We start from the raw sequence: 27230 nt of genomic DNA on the forward strand, positions 1-27230 counted from the left end.
ATTGCGTCCCGCGATACCATCCTTAGCGTAGCACCTCGTAGCAAGATTTCTCTTCCGGTATTGCCTGGAAGGGCGGCCAGTGTGATTACGATCCCTGGGCGTGGGGTACGCCGGGAGTTGTAGTTCCAGCTGACACAGTTTTATCTAATCTCCGGAAGTGAAGGCGTGAGAGGCTGAGCTAAACCGTCTCGGGGTAGCGGGACTTAGTGCTGAGGCACTGCTCCCGGGGCGATCATGAACGGGCCGGCGGACAGCGAGGTGGACTACAAGAAGAAATACAGGAACCTGAAACGGAAGCTCAAGTTCCTCATCTACGTGAGTGTTGGGGGTGGGGTGGGAAGGGGTGAGCTGTCGCGGGGTTCCCGGCCCCTTTACGGACCACCGCCCACTCTGTGCGCTCGTCGACTGTGATACAGGAACACGAGTGCTTTCAGGAGGAACTGAGGAAGGCGCAGAGGAAATTGCTGAAGGTGTCCCGAGACAAGAGGTGAGACGCGGGGTGGAGGGGCGAGGGGTAGAAGGAAGGCTGCGGGTAATGAGGTTCCTGTGGCTCAACTTTCGGACCCCATCCGGGAATGGGGTCACAAAATGCATGATGCCTGCCCTGGGGCTGTTGCTAGGATCCAACGGGCCAGCTAGAAGGGACAAGGGCCCAGAAGAACATTGTTGAGATTTGAATAAATACTCTTTTTCTGCCTGCCTCTTTCCTCAGTTTCCTCCTAGACCGACTCTTGCAGTACGAGAATGTGGATGAAGATTCTTCTGGTGAGCAAAGTCATGAAAAATTGGTGGAGTACTTGATTCCTGACACTTCAGCAAGCTTCGTGGCCCCTCCTTTGAGGCTGTGGAAACTGATAACAGTTTCCAGTGGTTCTTAAGCCTAGTTGCTTGCTCTCCACCTCTACCATTCTTTCAGTCAATTATTTAATGAATATCTACTATGTTTTAATCACTGCCCTTTTCCCAGGAGATACTGTGGTGATCAAGGTAGACGAAGTCTCTTGGAATTTGTATTCTAGTTGAGGGTAATAAATAAGAAAGAAATTAGGATTTTAGATTTGAAAGGAATAAAATCAGGGTTATGTGGTAGTGATTGGGGTATACCAGGGATTGATAAACGTTTTCTGTAAAGGGCCAGATAACAAATATTTTAGGCTTTGCCGAACATACAGCCTTCATCACAACTACTCAGTTCTGCTGTTGTAGCGCAAAAAGCAGCCAAAGGTGCTGATGTAAATAAATGAGCATGGCTATATTTCAGGAAAACTGTACTTATGGACACTGAAATACGAATTTCACACCATTTTTATGTCATAAGGTATTTTAAGGTTCTTTTCCTCAACTATTTGAAAATGTAAAAGCTATTAATTTGCAGACCATATAAAAACCGATGGCAGGCAATATCTCGATAGAGTGCTCAAGAAAGGTCTGTTACAGGAAGTAGTGTTTGAGCTGGGCCCTACATAAGAAGAAGAGGCCAATCTTAGAAGATATAAGTGAGAAATGTCCATGCAGAGGGAGTAATAAAACGCAAATACTCTGAGGTAACAGAAGAGCAGGTTGTCTGAAGAGCAGAAGGGCTAAAATACATAAAACAGTGCTTTCAAACTTTTTTTGAGACACTGTTTACAATCTAATATATTTTCCATCACAACCAAGTCCCTAAGTACAAACTTACTCACAAAGCAAGAATTAATGAAACAAGGTTAAGATCACTGTACACAAGTTTTTCTGATATTTTTTAGGCTGCTTTTTCTTTATTTCATTGAGTGTTGGTTGCAAACCAGTAAATTAACTTCTTGACCTACTAATGAGTTAAGACACACAGTTTGAAAAAGCCCTGCATTTGGCATTTGTGTCCCTGTTCCAGGGTGGGTCTGTCAGAAGCCTTCTGACAGTCACCCCTCTCTGTGGTACCCTTAAACACTGGTCTAGAGCAGCATCAGGAAACAACATTCAGCCAAGCTGCTTGCTTTTGTAAATAAGGTTTTATTGGAACACATAACACCATTTACTTACATATGGGACGATAGTAGATGATAAATGAGGTCAGAGAAGTAGGTAGAAGCCAGCACATGTAGGTCATGGAAAAATGTTTGGCTGTTATTTCTCATTGCCTTCTTGTTCCTTCCCTGAGGTATTCCAGTTAGCTTCCTGCTCTAGGGGGATTTCAGGATAGGAAGCATGAGGGAACCAGCATGTTTGTGGTCAGTGTGATAAATCTAAGGAGCAAGAGCTACGCGTGTAAGCCACCACTTACATCCTGGAGAAGCTCACAGTCTGCCACGGGAAGTACCTACACGTGAAACATTTTAGCACAGTGTGAGGAGAATCCTGACAAGTGGGAGCAGAGTTCTAAAAGAGCCAACAATTAATGGCCTGAAGGATTTCAGGAGACTTCTTAGAGAGGTGGCATTATATTGTGCTTTTTTTCCTTTTTCAGTTACAGCTTACATACAACATTATTAGTTTCAGGTGAGCAAGGTCATGAAAGGTCAAGGTGTACAGTAGTGATTAGACATGTATATTAATTTGCTTTTTAAAGGGTATATCTGAGCCAGGAGATTAATAAAGGCATACATCACATCTAGCAGTTGTCAAATGAATGATGGACCTTCTAAGTGGAGGCACAGAACTGGGAAATAAAATTCTTTTTGAGGAGATCAATTGGCATGATGTGACGTGTACAGTTTGGTTGGGAAGTCAGAAAGGTAGGCTGAGGCCACGTTAAAACATTTCTGTTGTAATCAGGTTGGTTTTAGGTCATTTTGGAGTTGGAGTGGATAGTGCGCTATAGGAGCACTGAGATTGCTTACTTGATGTTGACACCACAAGGTGATGGCTTGACCTTGTGGCAGTTGGAATGGGAGGCAGTGGATAAAGGTAGGAGAGATTTGAGAGGTAGATTAACAGGACCCTGCGTATAGGGAGTGGAGCAGAGGCAGGAGACGAAGGAAGTTTAGAGACAAATAAGGAGAGTGACGTGAAATGTTCAAGGATTTGAATACCTGGGTTCAAGTCCCGCCCTACGACTTACTCTCAGCCTCAGTGACCTCATGTGGAAAGTGGAAGTGAGGTGCTCACCTTCCTTCCTGGGTGGTTACAGAGACAAGGAAGGGCAGTGAACGTAAAATGCCTGGTGAGTCTGGCACGTAGTGCTTGACCTGTGTGCTGTCATGGAGGAGCTTGGGCAGGAAGTGTTTGTAGACGTCAGTTGTAAAGCACATTTTAAGGAGCTGGGAAATGTGTAGGCTCCCCAGAATAGCCGTGCACACCGACTGGAGAATCAGATTCCCTGGAGCCCTTCCATAGAGTTAAAATTATATACTCCTCTGAGGTAGACAGAAACCACCCCCACTGACCTGCCCTCCTGCCTGACAGACTCAGATGCTACTGCATCTTCAGATAACAGCGAGACAGAGGGAACACCCAAGTTGTCAGACACACCAGCCCCCAAGAGGTGAGAAGAAGCCATCCTTTGTCTCTGGGGGTGGGGTGGGGGGGCACCTAGGCCTCCTAGCTGCCTCTGACCCCCTCTCCTGTCCTTTCTCCAGGAAGAGAAGCCCTCCGATGGGGGGAGCCCCCTCTCCCTCCAGCCTCTCTCTGCCTCCTTCAACAGGGTTTCCCCTTCAGGTCCCCGGAGCCCCCTCCCCATACCTGAGCTCGGTGAGTTGGGGTCAAGGATTGGAAATGGTAACTACGATACCTGGGAAGAAGGTGGGCGTCATCTGGGCAGAGGGGCCAGGTCTCAGGGTGAAGCCAGTACAGCTCCGGGGACATCGCGGGTACATCGGTGGCCAGCAAGCATCCCTTAGAGGGGTGTAAATCAGGGCTGCCCAGGTCTCTCTGGTGTAGGAATGGGGGACATATGACTGAGGAGAGCAGCCCCCAGGACAAAGTCCTGCTGCTGTCCCATCCCCTTCTGTTCTCAGAAGCCACACTCATCACCATCTCTTGTTTTTCCATTCTTCTTCCTATTTGCATTTTTTCCCTTCACTCCCCACCCATCCATTCCATTTCCCATCTCCATCCCCCCACTCCCACCTGCAGCTGGCTTCCCCCCCCTACCCCCCATTCCCTTCTGACTACCTGGCCCTGCAGCTGCCCGAGCCCAGCCCCCTGAGGCCCAAGCGGGAGAAACGGCCCCGCCTGCCCCGGAAACTGAAGGTACCCTGATTTGGGGATGTTAGGGAGGGGTCAGGACGGCAGGAGGATAGCCCTCTGAGGGAGGCTCAAGATGGGCTGGGGCCTGTCCAAGAGTTCTGAAGGACTGATTTGGGGCTGCTGGGGGCCCAACCCAGGGCTAGGCACTGAGGGGTGGGTTAGAGAAGCCCTGGCTCACGGGCTTGATGTAGAGACGAGCCAGAGGCAGAGCCAGCCTGGGGGACTCGGTGAAGATGCCTGGAGTCCTGCCCTTACACTGCTGCAGTGGGACTGGGGGCTGGGCTTATTGTCACAGGTGTTCTGTGGTGCCTGGCAGCCCCAGAGGGAGGGTGGAGTTATGGGACCCAGATTCAAGTCAAGACTGCACAAATTAAAACTATGGGACCTTGAGCAGGGCTCTTTCACCCTGTAGGTCTCAGATTCTGTGTCTGTAAAGTGAGGGATCAAACTACATGTCGTCAATCAGTGTTTACGGAGTGTCTGCTATGTGCTAGGCTGTGCTCTGGGTGCAGCAGATGCAGTAGTGAACAAAGCAGACAGATCTCTGCCTTCGTGGGGCTGGCGTTTTAGCAAGATAGGCAGAAAATAGCAAGATAAATAAGTATTAATGCAGAAAAATGAAGTCAGGTAAAGAGGATGGGACACACAAGAGTAGAAGCAGGCTGATACTTATGGTTGGGTGGTCTGGGATGTTATTTGGTCAGAGACTTAAACAATTAGAACAAGCCAGATGGCTTTCTGGGAAAATGTTTCAGTCAGGAAGAATCACCAGTGCAAAGGTCCTGGGGCAGGGGATGGGCCGGTGCATATATGGCTTGTTCAAGGACCAGGAAGGAGCCCAGTGTGGTTGGATGAAAGTTAGAAGGGGAGAAGGATCAGAGAGCAGGTCTGGGAAATAACTGAGGGGCACGATTGTGGAGGGCCTTGCGGGTGTGTGAAGACTTTGGCTTGCACTACCGATGAATATGGAGCCTTTGGAGAGACTGGGCAGAGAGAGACTCTGGTCTGATTTACGCGTTAACAAAAGTGCTGACATTGCCGTGTGGAGAATAGATGGGAGAAGGAGGGGACTGGGTCAGGACAGAAATTGGGAGACCAGTGAGGAGGCTGCTGCAGTAAATCAAACAGCAGTAGAGAGGGTGAAAAGTGGATCATGGGTCTATTTGAAAAATGAGCTTCAGGAACACCAGTGTGGGCTATGAGATGGAAGTCAAGGATGACGCCAGGTTTCTAGCCTGAGCAACTGGAGAAGTAAGGACTGGGAGGAGCAGGTTTGGGAGAGAGGATGAGGAGTATGGTTTCAGACATGCTGAGATGCTGTCTGGAAATGCCAACAAGACGACTGAGGAACGTGAGCCTGGGGCCCGTGGGGTGTATACTTGGAAGTCATCGGCGTGGATGCGATCAGCAGGTGAGAGTATGGTTGGAGAAGAGAAGAGGTGTGCGCAGTCAGCACCAGAAGACAGGAGGACCCAGAAGGCACAGCGCCCTGCCAGCTCTGAGTCAAAGTGGAGTAGGTACCAGGATGGCCAGCTTTCAAGTTGGGTGGACCGCTGACTTAAGATTCTGGAGCCAGAAGTGAAGTGGGATGCAGTGTTTATGGTGGTGCCGTGTGTGGGTTCTAGAGTTTGTATCCCAGCTCTGCCACCTGCTCCCTGTGTGACCTTGGCCCTTAAGCCTGAGAAATGGGTAGGTAATGGGTGATACCCTGATCCTTTGCTCTACTTGGCAGGCAGGGTTTTTGCTTCTGACCTATAGAGCAGGATGGTGGAGATGGCACATGTCAGCAAAGCCTAGAGCTGATGGGTAGAGGTGTGGTGTGGCATGGGCATGGTGGTTTGAGGTTTTCTGAGGTGTTGGGTCCTGCAGTAGAGGAGTGGTGGGGAGCTAAGTTCTGGACATACAGGAGAGAAAATGTTGGTAAGAAGAGAGTCCCAGTCAATTGCTGTGCTTGGGGAAGGGGATAAATTGGGGAAGGCCTCAAGGAAGAGGTAGCGTTTGAGCACAGGGTAAGTGAAATTTGGATATCACAGGCTGAGGCAGTGGTGGAAGACAAAGTTGTTTGGGCTGAAGCAGGAGCGGTAAGAGAGAACAGCTTTGGAAAGAAAAGTAAGATAGGGTGGGATCAGAGAAGCTTTGATGCCCAGAACCTGGAGGGTTACAGACCCTAAGGGAATGGGGATCATTGAAGTTTCTGGGTGACTTGGTGTGAGGAGACTGGCGGGAGCAAGTCTGAGGAGAGGGGAAAGCTGTGAAGACTGAAGCAGGTCAGTTAAGAGCCTGGGCCTTAGTCAGACTTGGCTGGGTTTGAATTCCAGCTCCTTAGTGTGACTTGGGTATGTTATTTAAGTTAAGCTTTCTTTTCATGGGGTCATGGGGTCATTGTCATGCTAAAAGCAGTTAAAGGGAGGGAAAATTTAACCCAGCGCCTACTCCCTAGTAAGCCATAGATAAACATTAGCTGCTGTGGGTCACCTGAGGAGCCCTGGAGTGAGCCGAAGCCTGTTAGGATGTGGGAACTAGAGTAGGGATCAAGAGTAGGAGCCAACAGAGGGGACAGTCCTCATGTCACTGTTTTTTTTTTTTTTCCAGCTGTGCACGTGTGTCTGCTCCCATACGTACACATGCATGCCTGGTACTGGGCGCAAGGGTGCTGTTCAGAGCTGAGTCTCCTGTATCATTAGTCCTGGCAGACACTGTACCCTGCGGTGTTGGCCCTGATTAAAAACCTACTCCGGCCGTCCATGACCCCCCAGGAACAGCAGTAAGGGTGGGGGCTCCTTGAGAAGCAGACAGTAGGCCGTGAGGGCTGAAGGCGTTAAAGCAATCACAAGGGCCACTGTGAAGGCCACACTTAAGCATTTCCTGCTAACCTGGCAGAGGTGGGGCTGGGGGGTTGGTCAGGACAGAAGCCACTTTCCAGCTTCAAAGGAAAAAAGCAGGACTTCTGACAGATAGAAAAGAACATTCCAGGTGGAGGGACCAGCCCACTGTCAAGCACACAGCACTGCCTGTCCCAGGGGCAGTAAGGAGCCTGTGGCCCTCAAGTGGAGGAATGACGAGCTCAGGTTTGTGTTTTAGAGAGCTCACTCTGGCTGCAGTGTGAAGGAGGAGCCAGATCTGGGACAGGCTGAAGGCAGGGAATCCCGTTAGGAGGCTGGTACCATAGCCCAGGTGAGCTCAGAGGAGGGCCTGACCTAGGCCAGTGACTGTGGGGATCCCCAGGAGGGGCCCAACCCAGATCTAAGAAGCCTCACCTAGCAGCAGGGAGTAAAGATCCTAGGACACCTTCCAGCAAACCAGTGGGGCCCACAGTAGGAGGAAGGCGGGGGGCCGGTGGTGGCAAGTTGTGTTGGAGGTGCCTAGAGGCAGGCAGACAGGCAGGCACTCCAGGCTTGTTCTGACTCTGGCTCTCAGGGCCAACTGCCATCACAGGGGCTGCTGAGGTGACCCCCTGGTGAGGGCGGGGCCCAGCATTTCCCTCATGGCTTCCTATGAGCCCCACCACCACCCTCATCACCGCCTCCATTGCTACCCATACCCCCAGGCACTTGCTGGTTTGGGACTCCGCAGGGGCTAAGGTGGGCAGGCCTCCTGATTCCAGCATGGCTGGCCCAGCTGTGTCCAGTACCCCTTAAGTGAGCTTTTTCCCCTCCCCCACCCCCCAGCATTGCCTTAAAGGGGCAGTGCCAGCCTCCTGGACATCCCATTCCTCCCTGACAGCCCTTCCCTGTGTTTCTTCCCTCCTTGCTGCAGATGACGGTGGGACCCCCCGACTGCCCTGTGGGAGGGCCGCTGACCTTCCCCAGCCGCGGTTCTGCGGCTGGAGTGGGGGCAGCCCTGGCCTCACTGCCACCCCCTAAGATGCCCCCTCCCACAATCCTGAGTGCAGTCCCTCGGCAGATGTTCAGCGACGCAGGCAGCGGGGATGACGCCCTGGATGGTGATGATGACCTGGTGATTGACATCCCGGAGTGACCCCCACCCCTGCCCGAGCCCCTGTCCATCGCCCCCTGTGCCAACACACATGAGCCCCGAGCTTCCACAGAGACATTTATTGACGCCCAGTTGCCATGCTGCGGCCACTGACACAATCAGAAAAGGTGTAAACATGCACAAAAGTCCCCTGGAAGGGGGACCTCACCGGGGAGGGCAGGGGTCTGCCCTCACATCCTGGCCCCATCGTGGGGGCGGGTATTTTAAATGAGTGGCTGGGAATACCTGCCACCTCCGGGAGGGGTGGAGACCCTGTGGTGCGCCCCCATGCTCCCCCCACCTTTTTAAAAGGGCAGCTGTACAGGGCTAGGTGTTGTGTTATGTTTTGTTTTGTTTTTTAAACAAAGATTCTTTATTAAAGGAGTGGCTCTGTTTTGGTTTTTGTCCTTTTCTTTTTGGAAACTTTGTCCTCCTTCAAACCCCCCCTAATCCGACCTCCTCCCTGTGGGTGGAGGGGACGGGCAGCATGGAGAGGCCGGAGAGAGGAGCAGCAGCTGGGCCGGGGCTGGGGCCGGGCAGGACTCCAGCTGCAGGTGTGCACAGGCTGGGTGGTTTGCATATTTGCATGTAGTAGCGAGTCAGGCAGGAGAAAGTTTGCATATGTGAATACAGATCTTCATGGTCCCTCACAAGAAGACAGACCCACAGTCACAGAGACTCTCACAAAATAAGACAGGTAGTATGGGGTAGGGCATCCACCCTGTGTAAACGTGCAACACACTCGTGCGAAGGTTGGGTATGGGACCCGGCCCCAAGGGGCCAATGCTGGGCAGCTGCGCCCATCGCTCAGGCTGAGGGCAGGGCCCCAGCTGCAGGGGGCAGTTCACTGGTCAAGGTGTGCCAGCGCTCCAGGGCTGTGTCTGGCTGCTGCAGACAGTCACTCCAATGCTTCCGGGCCTCTCCCCGGGTGCCTGGCCCCAGGGACACGCCACCTGTGGAGCAGTAGAGGCAAAATCAGGGCTTCATTTCATGCCAGCCAGCCCTCCACTACCACCACCACCCAGCGGGCTCCTTCCTTACCAATGAAGTCGTTGGATTTGCCAATGTCATAGTCCCAGACTGTGACTTCCAGAGTCTTGGTGGCCAGAGCTGAGAGCTCCATCTCATAGAAAAACTCCTGGGACAGGGCAAACCACCCCTTCCATGAGGCGTTGCCCTACCCCATCATACCCCACACCGTGATTCTGTCCCTGCCCTATTTACCTCATTAAATTCTGGGTTGAGAGTCTTCTTCTTCACACCTGTTTTATGCTTGGATTTCTTATCCACATCCGGCCTCAGGTACCTGCCAAGGAGGTGGGGCAGGGGTGAAGGAGCTGGGTGGTCAGGGGTAAGCCAGTCCCCAGGGGTGGACAAGGCAGGGGTCAGGCTCTCTGGGGAGGGGAGGGCTGGCCTCAGGGCAGGGGGAGGGCTCACGTCTTGACATAGGGGTCAGAGTAGCCGTTGACATCCATGGCAGCCAAGTGGGCACAGCGCACGATGCCCACCAGCAGCCCCCGGCGAGGCGAGCTATAGCTGAGGCTCAGCAGGATGCGTCCTCGCTCTTCCAGCAGCCCAGGTCCCTGTTCCACCTGCTCCAGCTTCAGGGCAGACATAGAGGTCAGCCTGCACCTTTGCCACCTCTCACCCAGACTGGTGGTCCCTGTGAGGTGCCTTACCTCCTTCAGGTAACAGGAGATGCCCCTCAGCGCCGCCGACATGGAAGAGGGTGAAGCCAGCTGAGAGGGCAAAGAATAGGTTCTGGAAACCTGGCCTCCCCAGGGCCCCCTCCCCTTGGCACCCTATAGCCCCACACGGACCGGGACCTGGCGCTCGAGGCAGATATTAAAATGCTTCTTCTGTGAAGGCTTGAGGCGGCGGAGGGGTACACGGATCTCCCCGATGAACTCATTGTGGCTCAGCTTGTCCTCATCACACACGGAGATCCTGGCAGGGAACTGCAAGGTCAGGGCCCCTGGGGTGCCTGAGCCCCACTCCAGTGAGAACGGACCTCTGATAGAACCCTGAGCACTTGAGGCTGGTCTTGCTCTGCCTTAAATACTCCACACCTCGCCTGTAAAATGGACTGTCTCACAGGCTGTGCGGTGAGCACCAGGCCTGGCACCCGAGGATGCTTTGATTCAACCTGTTTCTCTGCCCCTCAGTTGACAGCTGCCCAGCTTGTGTCTGGTCCATCGGGATCTGCTCAGCTGCTTCAGGAAGCCCTCACAGATCTTGGGGACCCTCCCCATCCTTCCTCCATTCAGGGCCTGTGGACAGGATCCTACTGAATGTGCGTAGGGTGTGCATTGGCGGATGCGGGTCACAGATTCAGGATGTAAGAGCTAGAAGGGCCTTGAGGAAACTTGGGCAGTCAGACAAGCAGCTCTGGAGCTCCTGTCCTTTTCTGCATGGAGCAGGGAGCTGGCCTAGGAGAAGCCCATGAATCCAGAGACAAGAAATGGTTGCTTTTACTTCCATCGTCCCCTTCCGTAGCCCCCACGCTTCCTTCTGCTGTGACACTCTTGAGTAGCTGTGTTGTGTAGGAGTGTTCAATTCCCAGCTCTTCCACTTACTAGCAACTGTGTGACCTTGGGCAAGTCAGCCTCCTGAAGCCTCAGGTCCTATCTATAAAATGGAGATAGTGATTACCAACCTCCTAAAGCTATTATGAGGGTCAAGTGAAATGTAGAAATGTCAAAGTGCATAGCCCAGGGCTGGGTACTACTAAGCACTCACAAAATGATTGAATCCTCATTCTCTAGCATCTGAAATATGGGGCCAGTCTTTCTGGTTTCTGCCTCTCTCCTCCCCTCCAGTCCACTTCACACCCAACACCAAGGTGATCTCTCTAAAACACAATGCTAACTATAACCTACCCTGATGCAAACTCTTCCATAGCTCCCTATTGCCAAAAAAAAAAAAAAAGTTCTCTCAGAAGCGTAGGTTTTGCTGCCCTTCGTTCCCCGCCAGGGACTACTCCCCCCACAGCTCCACCTCCCAGAATGACTGAGCAAGTTTCTTGTCCCTTAAGACTTCACTCCTTAGAGATGCCAGGAGGACACAGACTGCAGAATGGGCAGACCTCCACTGCATAGGTCTGACTTAGTCAGGAGCTTTGAAAAGGGCTGTTGGTGACCAGGGGAAGCTTTCTGGAAGTGGCAGAACCTCAAATGATGAGTGAAATTTAGGGTGGCAGAAAAGAAGCAGGAAGCAGGGAGCGCTTTTCAAGTAGAAGAGATAACAGGCAAAGGTTAGGAGTGATGAACCTGACAGTCAGAAGAGCGCAGTCCCAGTAGGAGGAGCAGGAGAAGACATTTTGGGGGTAGGAACGCGACAGAAACATTTCAGCCTGCTGCCAAAGGGGACAGGATCCGCTGACTGTACTTGAGCGTCTGAGAGGGGCTTAACGGGAAGTAGATCAACCAAAGAAGGTTCCAGTGACAGCTGCCCCAGAGGAGGTGCTGCACTGGAACCTGTGGTAGCAGGGAGGCTGGGTCCCTCACCTGAGCACCTTGTGGCTGATGTCATCATCTGTGATTCCACTATATGTCAGGTCCTCGTTCCACACGGGATTCAGAGTGTTCCTCTGAGTCTTAGTTTTTAGTTTATTGGCCTGAGGCGTGGGGATGAAGGTTCTCAATGTATGCCCCTAGACCCACAGAGGCTGAAAGCGGGGAAGGTTAGGGTCAGACCCACAAGCTGGGTCTGGCTGGGGTGGGAGGAAGCTATTACCTTGCAGGCTCCAGGCAGTAGGTGCAGTTTGACATAGGGGTCAGCCAGGCCATTGAAATCCATGGGCTTGAGGCCCTGGAGAGGTGGGGAGGGGAGAGGGCTGTGAGCTCTCGGCCATCCCTCTGCAGAGTGGATCCTTGAGGGGTGGAGAGCTGAGAAGAAGGGTACTTAGAGGGAGCAGGGCGTGAGGAGGGGAGCAGGGGTCCAGCCTGGGGAAAGGAAGGGAGGATGGAAACCCATCCCTGCCACGTGGGGGGCAAACAGAGCTGGGGTTTGGGAGGTAGCGAGCACCCACCTTGGCCCTGAGGATACTACAGTGCAAAGTGCAGGAGGCCTGGTCGTAGAGAAGGTCGAACTCCAGCGTGCCCAGGGCAGCTGGAGAAGAGAGAAGAGTCAGTGTGAGACATCGTGTGAGGTCGTGTGAGTCAGTGTGTAAAGACAGGTGTGTGAGAGACCAGTGGGCAGGCCGGCTGTGTGTGCTGGCTGTGAAGGTGTATGTCTGTCTGCCAGGCTGCAAGTGTGTGTGGTCTGGATTCCCGGCTGGGCCGCAACTGGGGCTGTGTGGGTGGTTGTCTCAGCAGAAATATTGGATACTGAGCCTTGCTGAAGCTGTAATCCCCACACTGACTGCAGCCCCTGTGGCCTCTACACACACACACACACACACACACACACACACACACACACACACACGGCAGGGCTCCCTCCCCTTCCCACAAGCCTGGAGGCCCCCATTAGCACCCTGGCCCTTCAAGCCCCTAGACTCACTGGCATCATCCGAGTCATAGCTGTCCACCTCAGCTCCATCCTCAGGCGTGGTGGCTCCAAGGAGGGCTGCAGGGGGAGCGAGGGCCAGGGGGGCCAGCCGAGCAGGGGCCTCCCCAAAGCCCCCGCAGCCCCCTTCAGGTCCTGGTCCCCGGCGGGGGAAGTAGTCAGAGATTTGGCGGATAGGCCGGATGGGCCCGGGGCACACGTTGATGGCCATGTGCTCCTGGATGCTGATGGCCATGCGATCACCCCTGCGGCCCCTCATGCAGCACCCCTGTCTGGGAGGAGGGGGTTCGAGTGCCTGAGCCCACTGCCGACTCCTTATGCCCACAGTCTGCTGGCTAAGGGCCAGTTGGAAACCCCGTCGCTGGCCCCTCTTTCTAGGTGTGGAGGGAGAGGTCAACCTGTGCCAGCTGATGGGCAGGCAGGAGGCCTGGGTCCTCCAGACCCCCAGCTGTGCTCCACAGGGGCTGGGCTGCAAACTCACCCTCCCTCCCCACCACACACACACACACACACACACACACACACACACACACACACACAGGTCCTGGCTCCACCTCAGCCTTGCCCACTTACCTCCAGATTGTCCCTTTGTCATCTTCCCAGCTCCTGCCCCTCATTCTGGGCTTCTGTCCGACCCTGGGCCCTGCCTACTCCCAGAAGCCGCCCCACAGGTCTCCTCTGTCTCTCTGAAGCTCTATCCATCATCCTTCTGCAGCAGGCGCTTGTCTGGTCCGGGTGTCACCCACCCCTCTAGACATTCACTTTCCACTCTCCATTCAGTCCCAGGATCTGCCTGTCTGCCTAGTCCCCCACCCCCTACAGCCCAAGCTGAGATCCCCCTCCTAAGATGCCTCTTCCTGAGATTGGCTCTCCAGGGGAGCCAGAAATTGCAGCTTCAATCGAGCTAAAAAACCCCATAGGCACACGCAGGCTAACGCACACACCCTCACCCTCGCCCCCGGCGACCCAGCCCCTTGCACCTGTCTCAGTGTTTCCAACAGGTGCCCAAGCACTGGGGGACGACGGGTGCAAGCTGGGCGGTGGTGATTCCTAAGGTGGCCAGCGAGAAGAGCGCGGAGTCCGGCTGTGCGCGCGGAGAGGGAGAGAGAGCCGGAGAAAGTGCGGGAGGAGGGGGTGAGCGAGGTGGAGATGCGGAGGCAGCCGGCGCCGGCGGCTGGGGGCAGGGAGGGACGGACAGGGCTGGGGAGGGGACGGACTCTCCCGCCGGCGCCCGCCCGGGCACACTTAGAGAAGCACACGAGTGCACGCAAACAAATCACGAGCACGCAGGCTAGCACCCGCATCTTGCACGGGCACTCCCGCCCACACGCCTGTGCCCACGTGCGCACTCACACACATGCACAAACCCAGACACGCACTGACACACTCACCTCGGAAAACTCGCATACACACACTTGCAAACACGCGAGCTCACTGCGTCACCAGGAACCAACAGTGAGAATTGCCCGGTGTTGCCTAACTCCTCCCCGGAGACCCAGCTCCAGTCCCTGGCCCCGCGCGGAGCCCACGGTGCCCACTCCCTCGCTTTCTCCTTGCTTCCCTCCAGTCTCCAGGACCAGTCCACTCGCTTAGTTGCCATGGCGACACCAGCGCTCTAGCGCTCTCTCTCTCCCTCTCCCCCACCTTTTACCCCCCTCTTCCTCTATGCAACCCACGCCCCTCCCCAGCAGAGAGTTGCAGCTGAGGGAGGAGGGCTTCTGGCCCTCCAAGCCCCTTATCTTTAGAGACGGGGCCTGGAGTTCCGCGGCGACCCCGGATTCCGCAGGGCAAGGAGTTCTGATACGCCTGTGGTCGCTGTCCTGGGATCTCAGGGTCCTCAAGCCCAGCTGGGAAATTTCACAGCCTGAGGGAGGAGAAAGAGGTCCGATGCTGTGGCTGTCCCACGCCTCCTCCCTTCGGTTGTTCAGGTGTCTCTCCTTGCGACCCAGTCCTCCCCGAAGGGCGTGCATCCCTTTCTCAGGGAGGGCTTCCCCTTTGGAAATCTACCTTCCCTTACCCCACCCCCCACCGCCTCCAGTTCTGTCCCTCAGGTGCAGAGGAGCGTCAGCTTCGCACTGAGTGCCCCGGAGCGCTGCAGTCTTTCTTCAGCAGTCTGCCTTTTCTCTCCTGGACCCTGACACCTGCCGTCTAACCCCAGCCTATGATCTCTGCTCTCCTTTGCCCCTAACTTGCCATCCCCCAAGTCCTCACAGTGGTCTCCAAGGCCCCTCAGTCCAAGACCCTGACTTGTCTGAGTTCATCACCCTGCTCCTCACACTGGCTCTCAGAAATGTTGCTTGCAGTCCTTAATCACACCTGGATCTCCCAGGCCATTGAACCTTTGCTCACACAATCTGCTTTGCCTGGAGGAACTTCCTCTTACTTCAGGGGTCGCCCCAAGTCACCTCCTCCTGGGAGCCTTACTGGAACATTCCCCTTCTGCCCCCAGCTTCCAGTGCTATCTCAGACTCAGCTCTGGTGACTCTGGTGACACTGGTTTGTCATGCCTGCTTACTTTTCTGTCCCCCCCACCAGGGAGCAGAGGCTGCCTCATGCTGGGCCTGGCACTAAGCTGGCACCGTGAAACATCATGATGCAAAAGAGAAATGCGGTGGCACAGCAATGTGAGCTGTGTGCTTGAAAATGGTTACCATATACTCTGATGTGTTTCTTCAAATGTACATTTTTAAAAAGAAAGAAATACAAACTCAAATTTCACTGAGATTACCTTTGTCATCTATCAAATGGTGAAACTCAAAGCATCTGGTAACACACGACATTGGTGAGGCTGTGGGTAAGTGGGCAGCACCTGAGCAAAGGCCAGTCCGACAGCAGATACTAAGATGACAAACATGTAGACTGTTTGACGCAGAAATGCCACTTCTAGGATTTTATCCAATAGATATGCTGGCCCATAAGCAAAATAATAGAAATTCAAGGTCTATTGCAATGGCAAAAGATTGGAAACAACCTAGATGTCCACAAGTGTTTGGTTAAATCAGTAATGACACAACTTCCTGCACTGAAATAGTATGCAGCCATGGCGAAGAAAGAGAGGTGCTTTATGTACTTGTTCTGAATCACCTTCACAATCTCATGTCAACTGAAAAAAGTAAGGTACAGAGTAGCATGTATAGAACGCTTCCATTTGAGTTAGGGGGAAAAGTTTATATATAGGTTTATTTGTGCATAAATTATTTCTGGAAGGCTGCACAAGAAAGTGGTAGTGATGGTGACCTCTGAGGACATGGCTGCGAGGCAGGGTAAGGCAGGAATAGGAGAGAGTTCTTTTTCAATGCATATGACTTCACACCTTTCAAACTTTGTACCATGGGCATGTGCTACCTATTCAAAAACATTAAAAGACCATATTTTTTAAGTAAGAGCAACCATTAGGTTTCCTTTAGAGCAGGGGTGTCAAACTCATTTTCCCCAGGAGCCACATCCGCCTCTGGGTTGCCTTCAAAGGGCCGAATGTAATTTTAGGACTGTATAAATGTAACCACTCCTTAACTAGGGGCAAGGAGCTCTGCATTCGGCCCTTTGAAGGCAACCCCAAGGCGGATGTGGCCCCTGGGGAAAATGAGTTTGACAACCCTGCTTTAGAGCTCTCCAGGAAAAGAAAGGAGACAGGGACAAGGGAGATGCCATCCAGGACCTGAGCTGGTGGGTTCGACCAGAAACAGATCTGGGCCTGCAGTGAGAGGAAAGGGTCAGCTGGGCAAGAGCCTTAGAGTCCTGCATCCTCCACTTTAGTCCTCTTAAGGGACTTAGCTCAGGCCCAGCAGCACCTTCCAAAGAGCAGTGTGGCAGAGGAAAATAGACAATGCGGAGCCCTGATTTCTCAAGAGGTGGAAAGGCTTTTCATCTATCCATTAAGTCAATAAATATTTATCAAACACTTACTATATATTGTGGTGGTAAGACTATGACTGAGATCAATGAACTCTGGCTTCACAGCCTTGTAGGGAGAGAGACAATACACAGGCAAGTCCCATGCGGTGAGATTGATGTGGTGATGGGCGACAGTCACAAGGTGTGGGGTCTCAGGTGCACTTCCCAGGGGAAGTGTTGTCTCAGCTGAGACCTGAAAAATGAGGAGGATTTAGTAAGTCAAGTATGGAGCAAGAGTGTCCTAGGCAGAGGTGTGTGCCAGGGAAGGGAAAGCCTGGGAAGAGCCAAAGAGAGTGTGTGGACAGAGCTAGGCAAGTCTTCCAGGTCAGGGTAAGAAGTTCAGAATTCACCAGCAGCCACAGGAAGCCACCGGAGGATTTTAAATAGCAGATGTGCGTTTTCTGGTTTGTTCTCACTGGGGGAAGAGTGAACAGGGAGATCACCCAGTCCATAGGCTGTTACAATAAGCTGGGTGAGACGTGGGGGTGGCTCAGACAAGGCGGGCAGCACTGGAGGGGGTGGAGGAAGTGAACAGATTTGATATTTATGTTGGAAATTGAGCCAGCATGTCTTGATAATGGGTTTGTCAGAAGAGAGATGAGGCAGGATCTCCTGATTCCTGAGCTTTTGTGTTGAGCAGAGTATCTAGAGGAAGCATGAGATCATTTGCTGTGATGGAAAGGAGGTTTGGGATAGGAGAATCAAGAGCTCCGTTTGGGGTCTATCGAATCTGAGATGTGTGTGGACACACAGAAGCATGAAGCTGGAAGTTGGAGTCTGGAGCTCAGAGGAGGGGGCTGGGCTGGAAATATACATTTGTGAGTCATCGGCATATAGATGGTATTTAAAGCCATGAGACTGGATGAAATCACCTAGGGAGAGAGTATAGATAGAAAGGAGAAGGTCCAAGGCTGAGCTGGTTCCGGAAGGAGGAGTCCCGAGAATCAGTGAGTGTGCTCCCGAGCCTGGAGGCGGGTTCAGGGTGCTGAGAGACAGACAGAATGAACAGACAAGTAACCATTAGGTTTGGCAAGCTGTGAGGTCATCGGTGGACCTGGCAAAAATGGCTTCAGTGGAGTGGTGGGGACAAAGCCAGGTCTAAAGGAGTTGAAAAATCCATTCAACATGAAGAAGCAAAGACAGCAGGTGTAGCCAGCCCCTTAGGGGTTGTCTGTCTGTACCGTAATGAGGTGCACCCACAAGTTCTCTCCCCTGTGCACCCCAAGAGCAGACAGCAGGCCCTGGAGATTTCTATCCAAGTCACATGCGGAACCCAGCGTATAGTAGGAGCACAATACATTTATTTAATAGTTGGATGAGTAAATGATTGGATAATTCACTGCTTGAGTCAAAAGGGCCTTTTCCCGTGGAGAGGGCAGCTGTATTCTTTTGAGGCAATTGAGGAAACTGCAAAATCTGCTCCAAAGGCCAAAGGCTCTGAACCCCTTTTCTCTCAGCTAGCCCTCAGGAGCAGCTGCACATGGGGCCAGGGCCCTGGCCCAGAGCCAGGGACCGGGTTGAGTCCCTGCTGCCCCTTACATGCCTGTGACTTTGGGTAACTCGTTTCCTCTTTCTTAGAAGAGATAAATGTAGGGAGAAGAAGCCCACATGAGCCAGTCCCACAAGAGGCCCCCAAGGTGTTACTTTCCCTCCTCTCTCCCCCTTTTCTCCCCGGGGCTTTTTTCTTGTTAAGGAAGCGGAACAAAGCAAGTGACTCCCAGTGTTGCTGTGAGAATGGGTGGGCAGTCCACACGGGCAGGGGAGATGAGGCATGGGGATCCAGTGGATGAGGGAGCCTCCATCCATAGGGCAGGGGACCTCACACATGAACCGGCATCTATGTAATAAAACCAAGGAGACCCTGAAGTGTCCTTGGGCTTGGATAGGCGGGACACACCTGTGACAGACATTCCTACCTGCCAATCAGAGGGGAACTAACTTTTTGAAGCATACACAGGCCTGCAGGGGTGAAAGTGGCTGTTGGGAAGTAACAAATAAGAGAAAACTGGGTACCAGAAAGGAGAATTAGAATGGCCCTTGGGGAAGACCACCCAGAGAGGAGAGCCTGTAAAAGTTCTGTACAGGACTGAGCGAGCAGCCTTGAGAGATGGACCAGGGGGCTTCCTCTGACAAGCCCGGTGCCTGCCATTCCCCTGGCAACACCTTCTCCTGAAGCACCTGATGCAACTTGTAGGAAGAGGGTGGTGAAGGGCCTGGAGTTGGGGAGCTGTGTCTTCCTGGGAGAAGAGGGAAAACAGGTAAGCAGGCAGGCATGGACACTGCTGCCACCTAGTGGGAAAAGCCTGTTATTTCCCCTGTTTTCTAACCCCAGGATCATCCTTGGCTGAGCACCAGAGAAAGGGCTTGGGGATGGGGGAGATACCTGTGTCCCTGAATTTGGGGTCACAAGGCCAGAGGAGCCTCATGGAGGAAAATAAACTCCCTGGGAAGTGTGCACTGCCCACATTACTTTGCCCATCTGTGTCTTGGTTCCTTCTTCTGTATGGTGAGGGCAGTAGTACCTACTTCAAAGGGTTAGGACTGTTAGGCGAGTCGATCTATGCAAAGTACTTGGCATAGTAATAAGTAACTTGGCATAAGTAGTAAATGCTCCTGTGATTGGTCGAGGGGAAACTGAAGGTGTTTAGCCTTGTCCCCCCCCCCCCGCAACTTCTATACAAAAAAAAAATAAAATCTGTGCCTTCTATACAAATGCAGCATTCCTTAGTTCCACCAAATCCCTCCTGTTTCTTAATTCTGGTGCTGCCACACTGTTCATTCCAAAGGATGGGAGGGTCCGTGGGTCCCAACCTCTTCCCTTCCGATGCTGGGGTGGTTGGTGGAAGTGTTCCAAGCTCCAGCACTTTTCCCCCTCACCCCGGAGTGTGTGATCACAATGGCTCCAGGCTGTGACATCATAGAGCCACCACCCCTGTCACAAGAGTGGAGGGGTCATGAATCTGTGGCAGTGGGCGAGGGTGTGGGTGTGGCTGTTTGGGCTTGGGGCCACAGAAACAGGTGGGAAGTGGTCCTGAGACGGGTAGGAAGGGGGAAAGCTTGGGGGGGGAGGAAGGGTCAATGCCCCCTTCACAGCCAGGACACCAAGCTTCAGCCTCTCTCTTTGCTCTCCACACTCCTCTCCCATCCACCTTGTCTGGCATGGTCCTTCTTGTGGGGAGCTCAACTGATCTTTGAGACGTTCCGGAAACAAAATCAAGCCCCTCCATAGCCACACTGAGGCTGAGTGACCTGGCAGGCCCCTGGGTCTGCCTCTGCCTTTGGGGTGGGGGGCCCAGGTCTGCTTGGCTCTTGTCACAGACTTTGCTCTGGGTCCCCAGCGCCCAGCCCGGAGAGTGCCAAGACACCGACCCTGGGAGCAGAGTCTCCGCTCTTCATAGACAGACCTGACTTCTTTGATTATCCAGACTCAGACCAAGCCAGGCTCCTGGCTCTGGCCCAGCTTATTGGAGAGAAACCTGTCATCTTTGTTAACTCAGGTATGAAACAGCTTGAGAAGGGATCTCCTCCCCACCGGTGCCTGGAGGAGTCTCCATTTTACCCCCTTCCTTGTCCAGCAGATTCCAACTCCAGGTTCTTCCATCATATTCTGGTGGGCTCTCTGGTGGTGGCCTTCTTCTTCCTCCTTTTCCAGTTCTGCACACACATGTAAGGCCTGCCCCTCCCCACTCCAGGCCCCAGCCGCACCCACCTCAGCCTGCCTTGGGAGAGGCTAAAGGACCCAGAGTTGGCCTCCCACCTCTGACCTCCGTGTCCTATAGGAGCTTCCAGAAAGGGGCCTAAAGAGGACCCAGCCAGCCAAGGACCCTGGACGCCACCCTGAGTGCCCAGACTCACCCTCCTCCCCTGCTGATGAATAAAAGTCTTTGCTTTTTTCTTCCCTGACTGCTCAGTGACCAGCCAGGGAGTCCTGCCCTACCCCCGTGGTCACTCTTGATTTCTATCTTCAGCCCCTCACCCCACACCCAGCCCCAAAGAACTGGGCTAGGAGGGCCATGGTGGCGTTCACGCAGATCGTCTTTATTAGCGGCCTGTAAAGCACCTCCCAGGGTCCCCCGACCCCAGACCGGAGGAAGCCTTAAGAGGTCTGTAGCACCAGGGACATGCCACGGCCTGAGGGCAAGATGTGCAGCCTGAGGGGGAAGGAACTGGGTGCCCCTCACCTGCCCGGGGATTGCTCAGCACTGGGAAGGCCGGGGATAGCAGCCATCTCCCTCCCCCCACCCCAACAGACTAGTCTGAATTTGGGCGAATAAATAAAATAAGTAAGATTCCTCAGGCTGGCCTCCCCTGGAGAGGAGCTATGGGGGCAGCCAGCCCTGAGCAAGGCCATGGGGGTTAGTTAGGGTGTCCCTTCCCTCCCAGACGTCAGAGAGCTAAGAGGAGTTTGCAGCAGGGGGTATGGGAAGGCCTTGGCCACAGGGCCTCCCCCACATTCTTTGACGCCCGGTTCCCTTGAGTCTCCATCATCTCCCCACAGTCCTCGAGCCTTCAGTGGGTGGGCAGTGGTGGCCCTTCCTCGGCCCTTCGCACTCCACGGCCCCAGGGTTGGATCAGAGAAGGGGGTGTGTAGGAAGGGGTTCACTGACCTCAGCTCAGACACCCTGGGGAGAACAGGCCTTCTCTCCCTGCCTTGCACTTCACCTGGTCCCTGCCCCTTAGCCCCTTGAGGGAATCTGTGCCCACTTCTTCGGAGTCCATTCGTCAGTCAAGGGGTTTTCAGGCCCCTGGTTCCCCACCCCCGTACAGCAGTCCCAGAGCCCTGTCCCCGTCGGGGTGTGCGTGTGTGGTGGGGGAGGATCTCCTGGCTCCACCCTCAGTCCTGGGTCTGACTGGGAGAGGGCGGCGGGGAGCTCCGGGGCCGAAAGAGGCGGCAGGCCCCGCGGCAGATGAGGAAGAACCAGTAGAGCTGGGGGGCAAGCAGCAGCGCGGCGCCCAGGTTGACGTGGGCCGGAATGGCGAGGGGCACGGCGAGCAGTGGCAGGCCCGCGTGCCGCCCGTAGGCCCAGTACAGGTAGGGGAAGAGCAGCACCCGGCAGCAGAGGAAGCTGAGCAGCATCAGGGCCCCGTTCACCTTGTGCAGCAGTGTGTGCTGCTGCTTGTACTGCGGAGGGGGCGCGGCAGAAAGCAAAGACCAGTGAGGGGCGGCGGGAGGCGTGCCTCCGCCGCTGACCACGCCCCGACCAGCTCTGGGCCCCGCCTCCTCTGCCCACTTCCTTGCCTTCCCCTTATCTGACAGCGCTGGGCTAAAGGTCCCGGAACCCGCCTCCCCTCTACCCCGTCCTATAGTCTTCCTAGATCTGACCCTTCGCCTGTCCTTTAAAAAAACTCCCTAAAAGTTCCTGAAATTGCCTGGTCTTCCTGGGCCCTCCCGTCAGGCTCCCATACCCTCAGGTACCCTCTCACCTGGATAAGGATCTTGCCAAGGCAGACGAAGGGTGTGCTGACCTCTGCCATCAGCAAGCAGCCGAGAAAGAAATCTCCCTTGCCCTGCCGCCACACCTGAGAGGAGAGGAAGGAGGCACCCTGGCCTCACCCTGGATTCCAGGGCAGCACCTACTCCCTTGCTCCCCACTCTCCTGCTCGTCACTTTTGGAGATGCTTAACTCTGACAGTCTGAACACGACCTCGCTGTATCTAACAACCTTGTAGGTAAGACATATGAGAAAACTGAGGCTCAGAAACATGCAACAGCAGCTCCAAAGCTCCACAGCTGCGTATGGCCCAGCAGGCCAGGCTGACTCCAGACCCTCTTGCTGTCTGGTGCTCAGTAAACCCTCCGTGGGGACCCTCCACCCGAGGCCTGCTCTGCTGCTAGGACCTGGATCCACGGCTCCCCAACCCCTTAGAGTGCTGGCATGTGCAGGACATGGGGGCCCCAGCTGTCAGCACCCCGACTCACCACCGACAGCGGGAAGCACACCAGCACCATGACTGCGTGGTGGAGCACCATGAGGAACTCCTTGTGCAGGTAGCCGCGCGCCACAGCCCAGGTGCTGTCTGGGGCCCTGGCCCCTCCTTCATCCCCTCCGTGCCCCTTGACCTGGTGCTTGTGCCAGTGACAGAGAAACATGGCGTAGATATCATAGATGAAGTAGGGCACTGCAAACTGTGTGTAGGCAGAGGAAAGCCAGTGTCTATTGGGCAGAGAGGGGCAGGGAGAGAAAGAGGTGGTCAGAAAGAAAGGAGGCGGATAGAGCGGCTGCCGGGTGCTGGGGCTGATGCTGGATGCATCGTGTGAGTCAGATCGCAAGTGCTGTTCACAGAAACCCTGAGCTGTAAGTGGACCCTCAAGTTACATGACGAAACCCCAGGTGAGCAGGTGAGAAACTTGCTCAAAGTCACGCAGCCACACAGTTGGCGTGTAGTAGTGATGAGAGTCAAATCCCGAATGTCTGGCTTCAAAACCCACCCACTTTTCATATTCATATTCTTCCTCTTCCTCCTCCTCCTCCTCCTTCTTCCTCTCTGTCTCTTTCTGTCTCTCTCTCACTCAAGTATGGTGGGAGAAAAAGGGAAAAGAGATAAAAAGACAGCACAGACCAAAGAGCAGAGATAGAGTGAGAAAACAAGCCCAGCAAGATAGGAAAGACAGCTGGGGTCAGGACGAATAACAGAAGGGCTGAGAGTGATGGAAAGGGACCGCACTGGCTAACATTGATTAGTTATTACATGCAAGCACTATTCTAGCAATCTACATCTTTTACATGGGTAAACTTATTTACTCCCCCACCAAGATCTTTTAAAAAGTAGGTATGGTCATCACCTCCATTTTACAGAGGAGGAAACTGAGAGGCTAGGTACCCTGGCCAATGAATAAACATGAGAAATCTAGCTCCATAGCCCTCACTCTCAGCCCCGATGTCCCCTGGAAGATTCGAGACGAGTGTCAGAGTCAGGCCCTGTTGGGGAGTTGGTGCTGCGTGTGCTTCTTGTTCTTCCTGAATGTGGTCCAATCTCTTGTTTTTTCAGGTGCAGCCAAGAACTATGGAGAAAATGCTGAGCAAAAGGAGCCAAGAGCAGAGAAAGTTCTATATGTACTTTGAGAGTAAACAAAAATGAAAAGTGCACGAATATGCAACATTGCATTTTTCTGCTTGAGTCAGTACATTGAGCACTTTCTCTTAAGTCCTATAGTGCTGTGACAGGTCAGTGCGGGGTGGGGGTGGGGGTCAAAGAGGCAGGACCAGGGGAACTGGCTCAGCTAGGTGGAGGGACAAAAGCAAAGTCAGCCAGGATGTGACACAGAAAAAGAGCTGAGCTCAAATGTGAGGAGCTGCTGGAGGAGAAGTGAGTGCAACTGGGAAGCAGACGGGCGCACATGGGGGCGCTGAGCTGGGAGCAGAATGAAAGCCCGGGGGGAGGCTGGCCTGGGAGGGAACAGGCAGCCCACACTAAGAGGGGTGATTTCGGGAAAAGAGAAGCTGAGACCCATGTTGGAAAGTGTGACCAGGAGGGACAGAGAGAAGGAGCAGCTTAGAGACAGAGGGCAGGACAGTGGAAAGGGGTCCAAAAGCTGGAGAGAGGTGAGAGCAGGGAATTGCCAGGAGAACCAGCTGTAGCAGACATTGTAGGAAGTGGGACCACTGACCATAGGGGGGCCAGGACCACACACCAGCCCCTGGGCAGCAATGTGAAGATTTAAAGTCAAACACACTCTCTGAGCAATTAGGTGCTCAGAAGCAGGAACAGCTGTTGCTCCTAGATTAACCTTGATCCTCCTCACCCACCTGAAGATTAAAAGGGGGAGGGAAAAGAACAGACAGAGCTGGGGTGGGGAGGGAGAAGTAAGAGTTGGAAGGTGACCTCTGTAAGGAGGCGAGAGGAGGAAATGTGTGGGGATCCAGGCTCATTTTGGACCCAGAGATGGAGAAGAGGGGGAGAGGGCAGGAGGAAGCCAAGTCACAAGCAGGAGTCTGAACAGTTAAGTACCCACTTTCTGTGAGCCAGCACTGCTCTAGGCATTAAACAGACACAACTCAACTACTCAGTCCACAGATGCGGGAGCTCCTCTTCAAGGAAAGAGGGGCGCCTCTAGGCCAGGCTCATCCAGACAGTGTCCCTGGGGCTGAACAGCCACAACAGAAGGGGAGTGGGGCCAGAAGAGAAGCTTGAGGAGTCATCAGCATCCTCACAGGCAACTCTAGTGTAGCCCGTGGGTCACCTAGAGATGGTCCGTCAGCACCACGGACAGGGCCCCTCTCCTTTCTCCTGGCTTTTTTGGCAAGCACCAGGCACTGCAGCAGCTGCCAGTGCCAAATTTTGACCTCTACACACACACACACACACACACACACACACCACTAGTGGCCTTGTTTGTGTCATCTTTCTTCTCTCATCTCCCTTGTTCATGGGACTGGCGCTGGATTGGGGGAGTGGGGAGGGCTGAGCCCAGCGTGAGGAAGAAGGCAACCTAGTTGGCTACTGGTTGCAAATGGGGTCTGAAGGGTGTAAAGGGTGTAGAGGAGAAATGGCATTCAGGACTTGGGATGCAAAAGGCTGGGAAGCCCAGGAACTGCTTTGAGAACCCTGTTTGATCCCTACTCCTTCTCCTGCTGGTTCTGACCTACAAGGGCAGGACACAGACCCACTTATCTCTGGGTGTGGAGTTGCAGCTATTGCAGTTAACATGCTCAGGCCCAAGTGAGGCTTGGGGACCACTGAAGGAGTCCCCTAGAAATCTCAGGGCTCACACACACAAGCTGCGACAACTATAGCAAAGGGTCTCGTGGCACTTACTGGTCATCAATGATGTGCTTGCAGGAGGTGGAGACGATGTAGCCAGCTGTGGAGGCCATGACAGCTTGGACAGAGGACACTAGCCTAGGGAGGAAGAGGGAACAATGGCAGACAGAGTAGACACACCCCTTGGTTTCTCCTCTTTACTGTGCAGTCACCATGCTTTGGACTTGGTCACCTCTCAGGCCACTCCTCACCCATCTTTGCTCCTGGACTAGCCTAGCTGCCGCCCCATTCCTCGCTGCCAGCTTCCTTCCCTCAGTTGTGGACATGGAGGTGTCTTCCTCCCAGGAGGACACCAGGGAGGTCATCCTGAAGTGAAGTGATCCTGGAAATGTGTGGCTGATCACAAGCCCCTTCCTGAGGGGGCAGGGTGGGGACAGCACAGGATGGCAAGGGGAAGCTCTGGGCCTATCCTTGCACTGCTCAGCTGCCCGGTCATCATATCAATCATCAACTAGCCCCTCAGTGACCCCAAGTTTCCTCTGACCACTTTTGCACTGTCTTCTTAACTGCCACCACACTCCCCTCCCCAACTCTGGCCCTCATTCCAGGGCAGTAAGGAGTTCTACCTTTCACCCCTCCGCCCCACAGCCCCAAACACATGCACTAAATAATATACAGCTCTCTGCCCCTTGCCTTGTTCTTTAATATCTTGTAGGAATGTTTTAGTCACATGCTGATCTTGTTTTGGAGGGTGGGAGGGTGAATGAGGAAGGCAGAGAAAAGCAGTCTGAATGCGAGTAGACCAGATGGCTAGGTTTGGATGCGGTCTCTTGGGACAGAGAGTAGGGCAGTGGAGAGGGAAGGGACCTTGGAGGTAAAGCCCACTGACCACTTCAGAAGCCCCAGATCCCACCAGGTCAGGGGTCCGAGGAAAGCCTGGTCCTATTCTTCCCCATAAAGCCGGAGAAGGGGAGAAGGGCTGAAGGGAAGGGATGCAGTTTACCTGGCTGAAACAATGACCGCGTCGGCCTCCTCCCAGCGCAGCTGGGGCAACCGCTGGAGTGTGTTCTTGGAGAGGAGGAAGAGTCCGGGGAACACCACCCCCCCAGCCACCATTGGGGTCAGCATGTTGGCTCAGACCTGGGCGGGGAGGCTGAGCTGAAGGGAATTAGAGGTGGAGGAAAAATGCAAAGCCGGAGAAGGAGAGAGAAAAAGAGAAAGGGGCACAAAGGGGGCAGGGCAGGAAGGGATGGGTCAGGGCAGTCAGGCCAGAGGAAGGGGAAAGGGAGTCAGATTAGATGAAGAAAGGGGAGAGGCCAGGCACAGGGTGGATCTGAGGAAGGGAGCAAGAGAAAGCCAGCCAGAGGGAGGGAGGCAGATGAGGAGGGGAGGACATGGTAAGAGGACAGAGAAGGAGAGGGTACTGGAGGAGGAGGAAGATGCGAATGGGGGAGGGGAGGGAGAGACAAGGCAGGTGGGGGGGGCTTACGTGGAGAGGCGGGAGGGCCAGAGGAGGCGGGGTGGGGTGGGGGGTGGGACTGTGGTGCCAGCCCTGAAAGGCAAGGGGGGAAGAGAGACAGAGGAGCAGCCGGGAAACTGGTCAGCGGTCAGCACTGCTCTCCCGCCTCTCGCTGCTGCCACAGTCCCCGCTGCCCGGCACTGACGCTGCATGGGGCGTTATAGAGAGTTCATGCCCAGCTCCCTGCCCCCTCGGTGGGGAGGGGATGGGGAGGATAAGTCACCAGCTTGGGTAGGGCGGGGGAGGGGTGGGGAAATGATGGCACCGACCAGACACCAAGAAACCGGACCTGCAGTGGCGGCTCCCCATGCAGCTCTGAGCCACAGCAGCGGCTGCGACAGAGATGAGGGGAGCAGAGAAAGAGGGAGGGGGAGGCCCTTAAAGAGACAGCGGCTGCTGCACTGGGGGCTGCTGGGGACGAGGGCTAGGGGAGAGGAGGCTCTCCTCTTGTGGGGGAAGGTGGCCC

The 27230-nt window shown here is 54.2% G+C and overlaps 4 protein-coding genes across 9 annotated transcripts; 2 read left to right on the top strand and 2 right to left on the bottom strand.

Moving 5' to 3' along the window:
* Nucleotides 1–92: 92 nt before the first annotated feature.
* INO80E (INO80 complex subunit E) lies at nt 93–8534 on the top strand. Of its 3 annotated transcripts, none has more exons than XM_045848913.1 (7): nt 93–315; nt 417–487; nt 713–765; nt 3382–3460; nt 3555–3666; nt 4051–4167; nt 7921–8534. In XM_045848913.1, the coding sequence occupies exons 1-7, from the start codon at nt 235–237 to the stop codon at nt 8140–8142; spliced, it is 735 nt and encodes a 244-aa protein (XP_045704869.1). In that variant the 5' UTR covers nt 93–234; the 3' UTR covers nt 8143–8534. The 3 variants fall into 3 exon arrangements, with proteins under 3 accessions (XP_045704869.1, XP_045704870.1, XP_045704872.1); XM_045848914.1 differs by having other exon boundaries at nt 4102–4167; XM_045848916.1 differs by lacking the exon at nt 4051–4167.
* Nucleotides 8535–8675: 141 nt separating this feature from the next.
* On the bottom strand, nt 8676–14100 carry DOC2A (double C2 domain alpha). 4 transcript variants are annotated; one of them, XM_045848909.1, is made up of 12 exons: nt 14040–14100; nt 13629–13732; nt 12643–12916; nt 12170–12249; nt 11875–11949; nt 11646–11755; nt 9960–10086; nt 9819–9878; nt 9577–9731; nt 9364–9445; nt 9181–9277; nt 8676–9092 (listed from the first exon to the last, which is right to left on the bottom strand). In XM_045848909.1, the coding sequence occupies exons 1-12, from the start codon at nt 14053–14055 to the stop codon at nt 8947–8949; spliced, it is 1326 nt and encodes a 441-aa protein (XP_045704865.1). In that variant the 5' UTR covers nt 14056–14100; the 3' UTR covers nt 8676–8946. The 4 variants fall into 4 exon arrangements, with proteins under 4 accessions (XP_045704865.1, XP_045704866.1, XP_045704867.1 ...); XM_045848910.1 differs by having other exon boundaries at nt 12643–12920; nt 14040–14056; XM_045848911.1 differs by lacking the exon at nt 14040–14100 and having other exon boundaries at nt 12643–12920; nt 13629–13768.
* Nucleotides 14101–19496: 5396 nt separating this feature from the next.
* On the top strand, nt 19497–20343 carry CUNH16orf92 (chromosome unknown C16orf92 homolog). The gene is made up of 4 exons (XM_045849106.1): nt 19497–19560; nt 19881–20039; nt 20121–20208; nt 20322–20343. Exons 1-4 carry the CDS (start codon nt 19497–19499, stop codon nt 20341–20343), a joined length of 333 nt encoding a protein of 110 aa, XP_045705062.1.
* A 225-nt stretch (nt 20344–20568) lies between these two features.
* Nucleotides 20569–26691, bottom strand: TLCD3B (TLC domain containing 3B). Its single transcript, XM_045849105.1, has 5 exons — nt 26249–26691; nt 25300–25383; nt 22463–22697; nt 21967–22062; nt 20569–21664 (listed from the first exon to the last, which is right to left on the bottom strand). Exons 1-5 carry the CDS (start codon nt 26371–26373, stop codon nt 21377–21379), a joined length of 828 nt encoding a protein of 275 aa, XP_045705061.1. The 5' UTR covers nt 26374–26691; the 3' UTR covers nt 20569–21376.
* Between the last annotated feature and the right edge of the window lie 539 nt (nt 26692–27230).

Source organism: Phyllostomus hastatus, unplaced genomic scaffold, assembly GCF_019186645.2.
Source record: "Phyllostomus hastatus isolate PE091 unplaced genomic scaffold, TTU_PhHast_1.1 phas_contig_64, whole genome shotgun sequence".
Lineage (NCBI taxonomy): Eukaryota > Metazoa > Chordata > Mammalia > Chiroptera > Phyllostomidae > Phyllostomus > Phyllostomus hastatus.

What these genes read in the sequence shown, in the direction of transcription:
- INO80E (XM_045848913.1), top strand. Translation starts at nt 235, where the DNA reads ATGAACGGGCCGGCGGACAGCGAGGTGGACTACAAGAAGAAATACAGG. An exon ending in TGTGGATGAAGATTCTTCTG is followed by an intron (nt 766 to 3,381) that starts GTGAGCAAAGTC and finishes CCTGCCTGACAG; the next exon opens with ACTCAGATGCTACTGCATCT. An exon ending in GCCTGCCCCGGAAACTGAAG is followed by an intron (nt 4,168 to 7,920) that starts GTACCCTGATTT and finishes TCCTTGCTGCAG; the next exon opens with ATGACGGTGGGACCCCCCGA.
- DOC2A (XM_045848909.1), bottom strand. An exon ending in GTAGTATCCTCAGGGCCAAG is followed by an intron (nt 11,950 to 12,169) that starts GTGGGTGCTCGC and finishes CCACCTCTCCAG; the next exon opens with GGCCTCAAGCCCATGGATTT. An exon ending in GCCTCGAGCGCCAGGTCCCG is followed by an intron (nt 9,879 to 9,959) that starts GTCCGTGTGGGG and finishes TTGCCCTCTCAG; the next exon opens with CTGGCTTCACCCTCTTCCAT.
- CUNH16orf92 (XM_045849106.1), top strand. Translation starts at nt 19,497, where the DNA reads ATGAATCTGTGGCAGTGGGCGAGGGTGTGGGTGTGGCTGTTTGGGCTT. An exon ending in GCTTGGGGCCACAGAAACAG is followed by an intron (nt 19,561 to 19,880) that starts GTGGGAAGTGGT and finishes CTGGGTCCCCAG; the next exon opens with CGCCCAGCCCGGAGAGTGCC. An exon ending in TGTCATCTTTGTTAACTCAG is followed by an intron (nt 20,040 to 20,120) that starts GTATGAAACAGC and finishes CTTGTCCAGCAG; the next exon opens with ATTCCAACTCCAGGTTCTTC.
- TLCD3B (XM_045849105.1), bottom strand. Translation starts at nt 26,373, where the DNA reads ATGCTGACCCCAATGGTGGCTGGGGGGGTGGTGTTCCCCGGACTCTTC. An exon ending in TGTGCTTCCCGCTGTCGGTG is followed by an intron (nt 22,063 to 22,462) that starts GTGAGTCGGGGT and finishes CTCTCCTCTCAG; the next exon opens with GTGTGGCGGCAGGGCAAGGG. An exon ending in TTGGCAAGATCCTTATCCAG is followed by an intron (nt 21,665 to 21,966) that starts GTGAGAGGGTAC and finishes CCCCCTCCGCAG; the next exon opens with TACAAGCAGCAGCACACACT.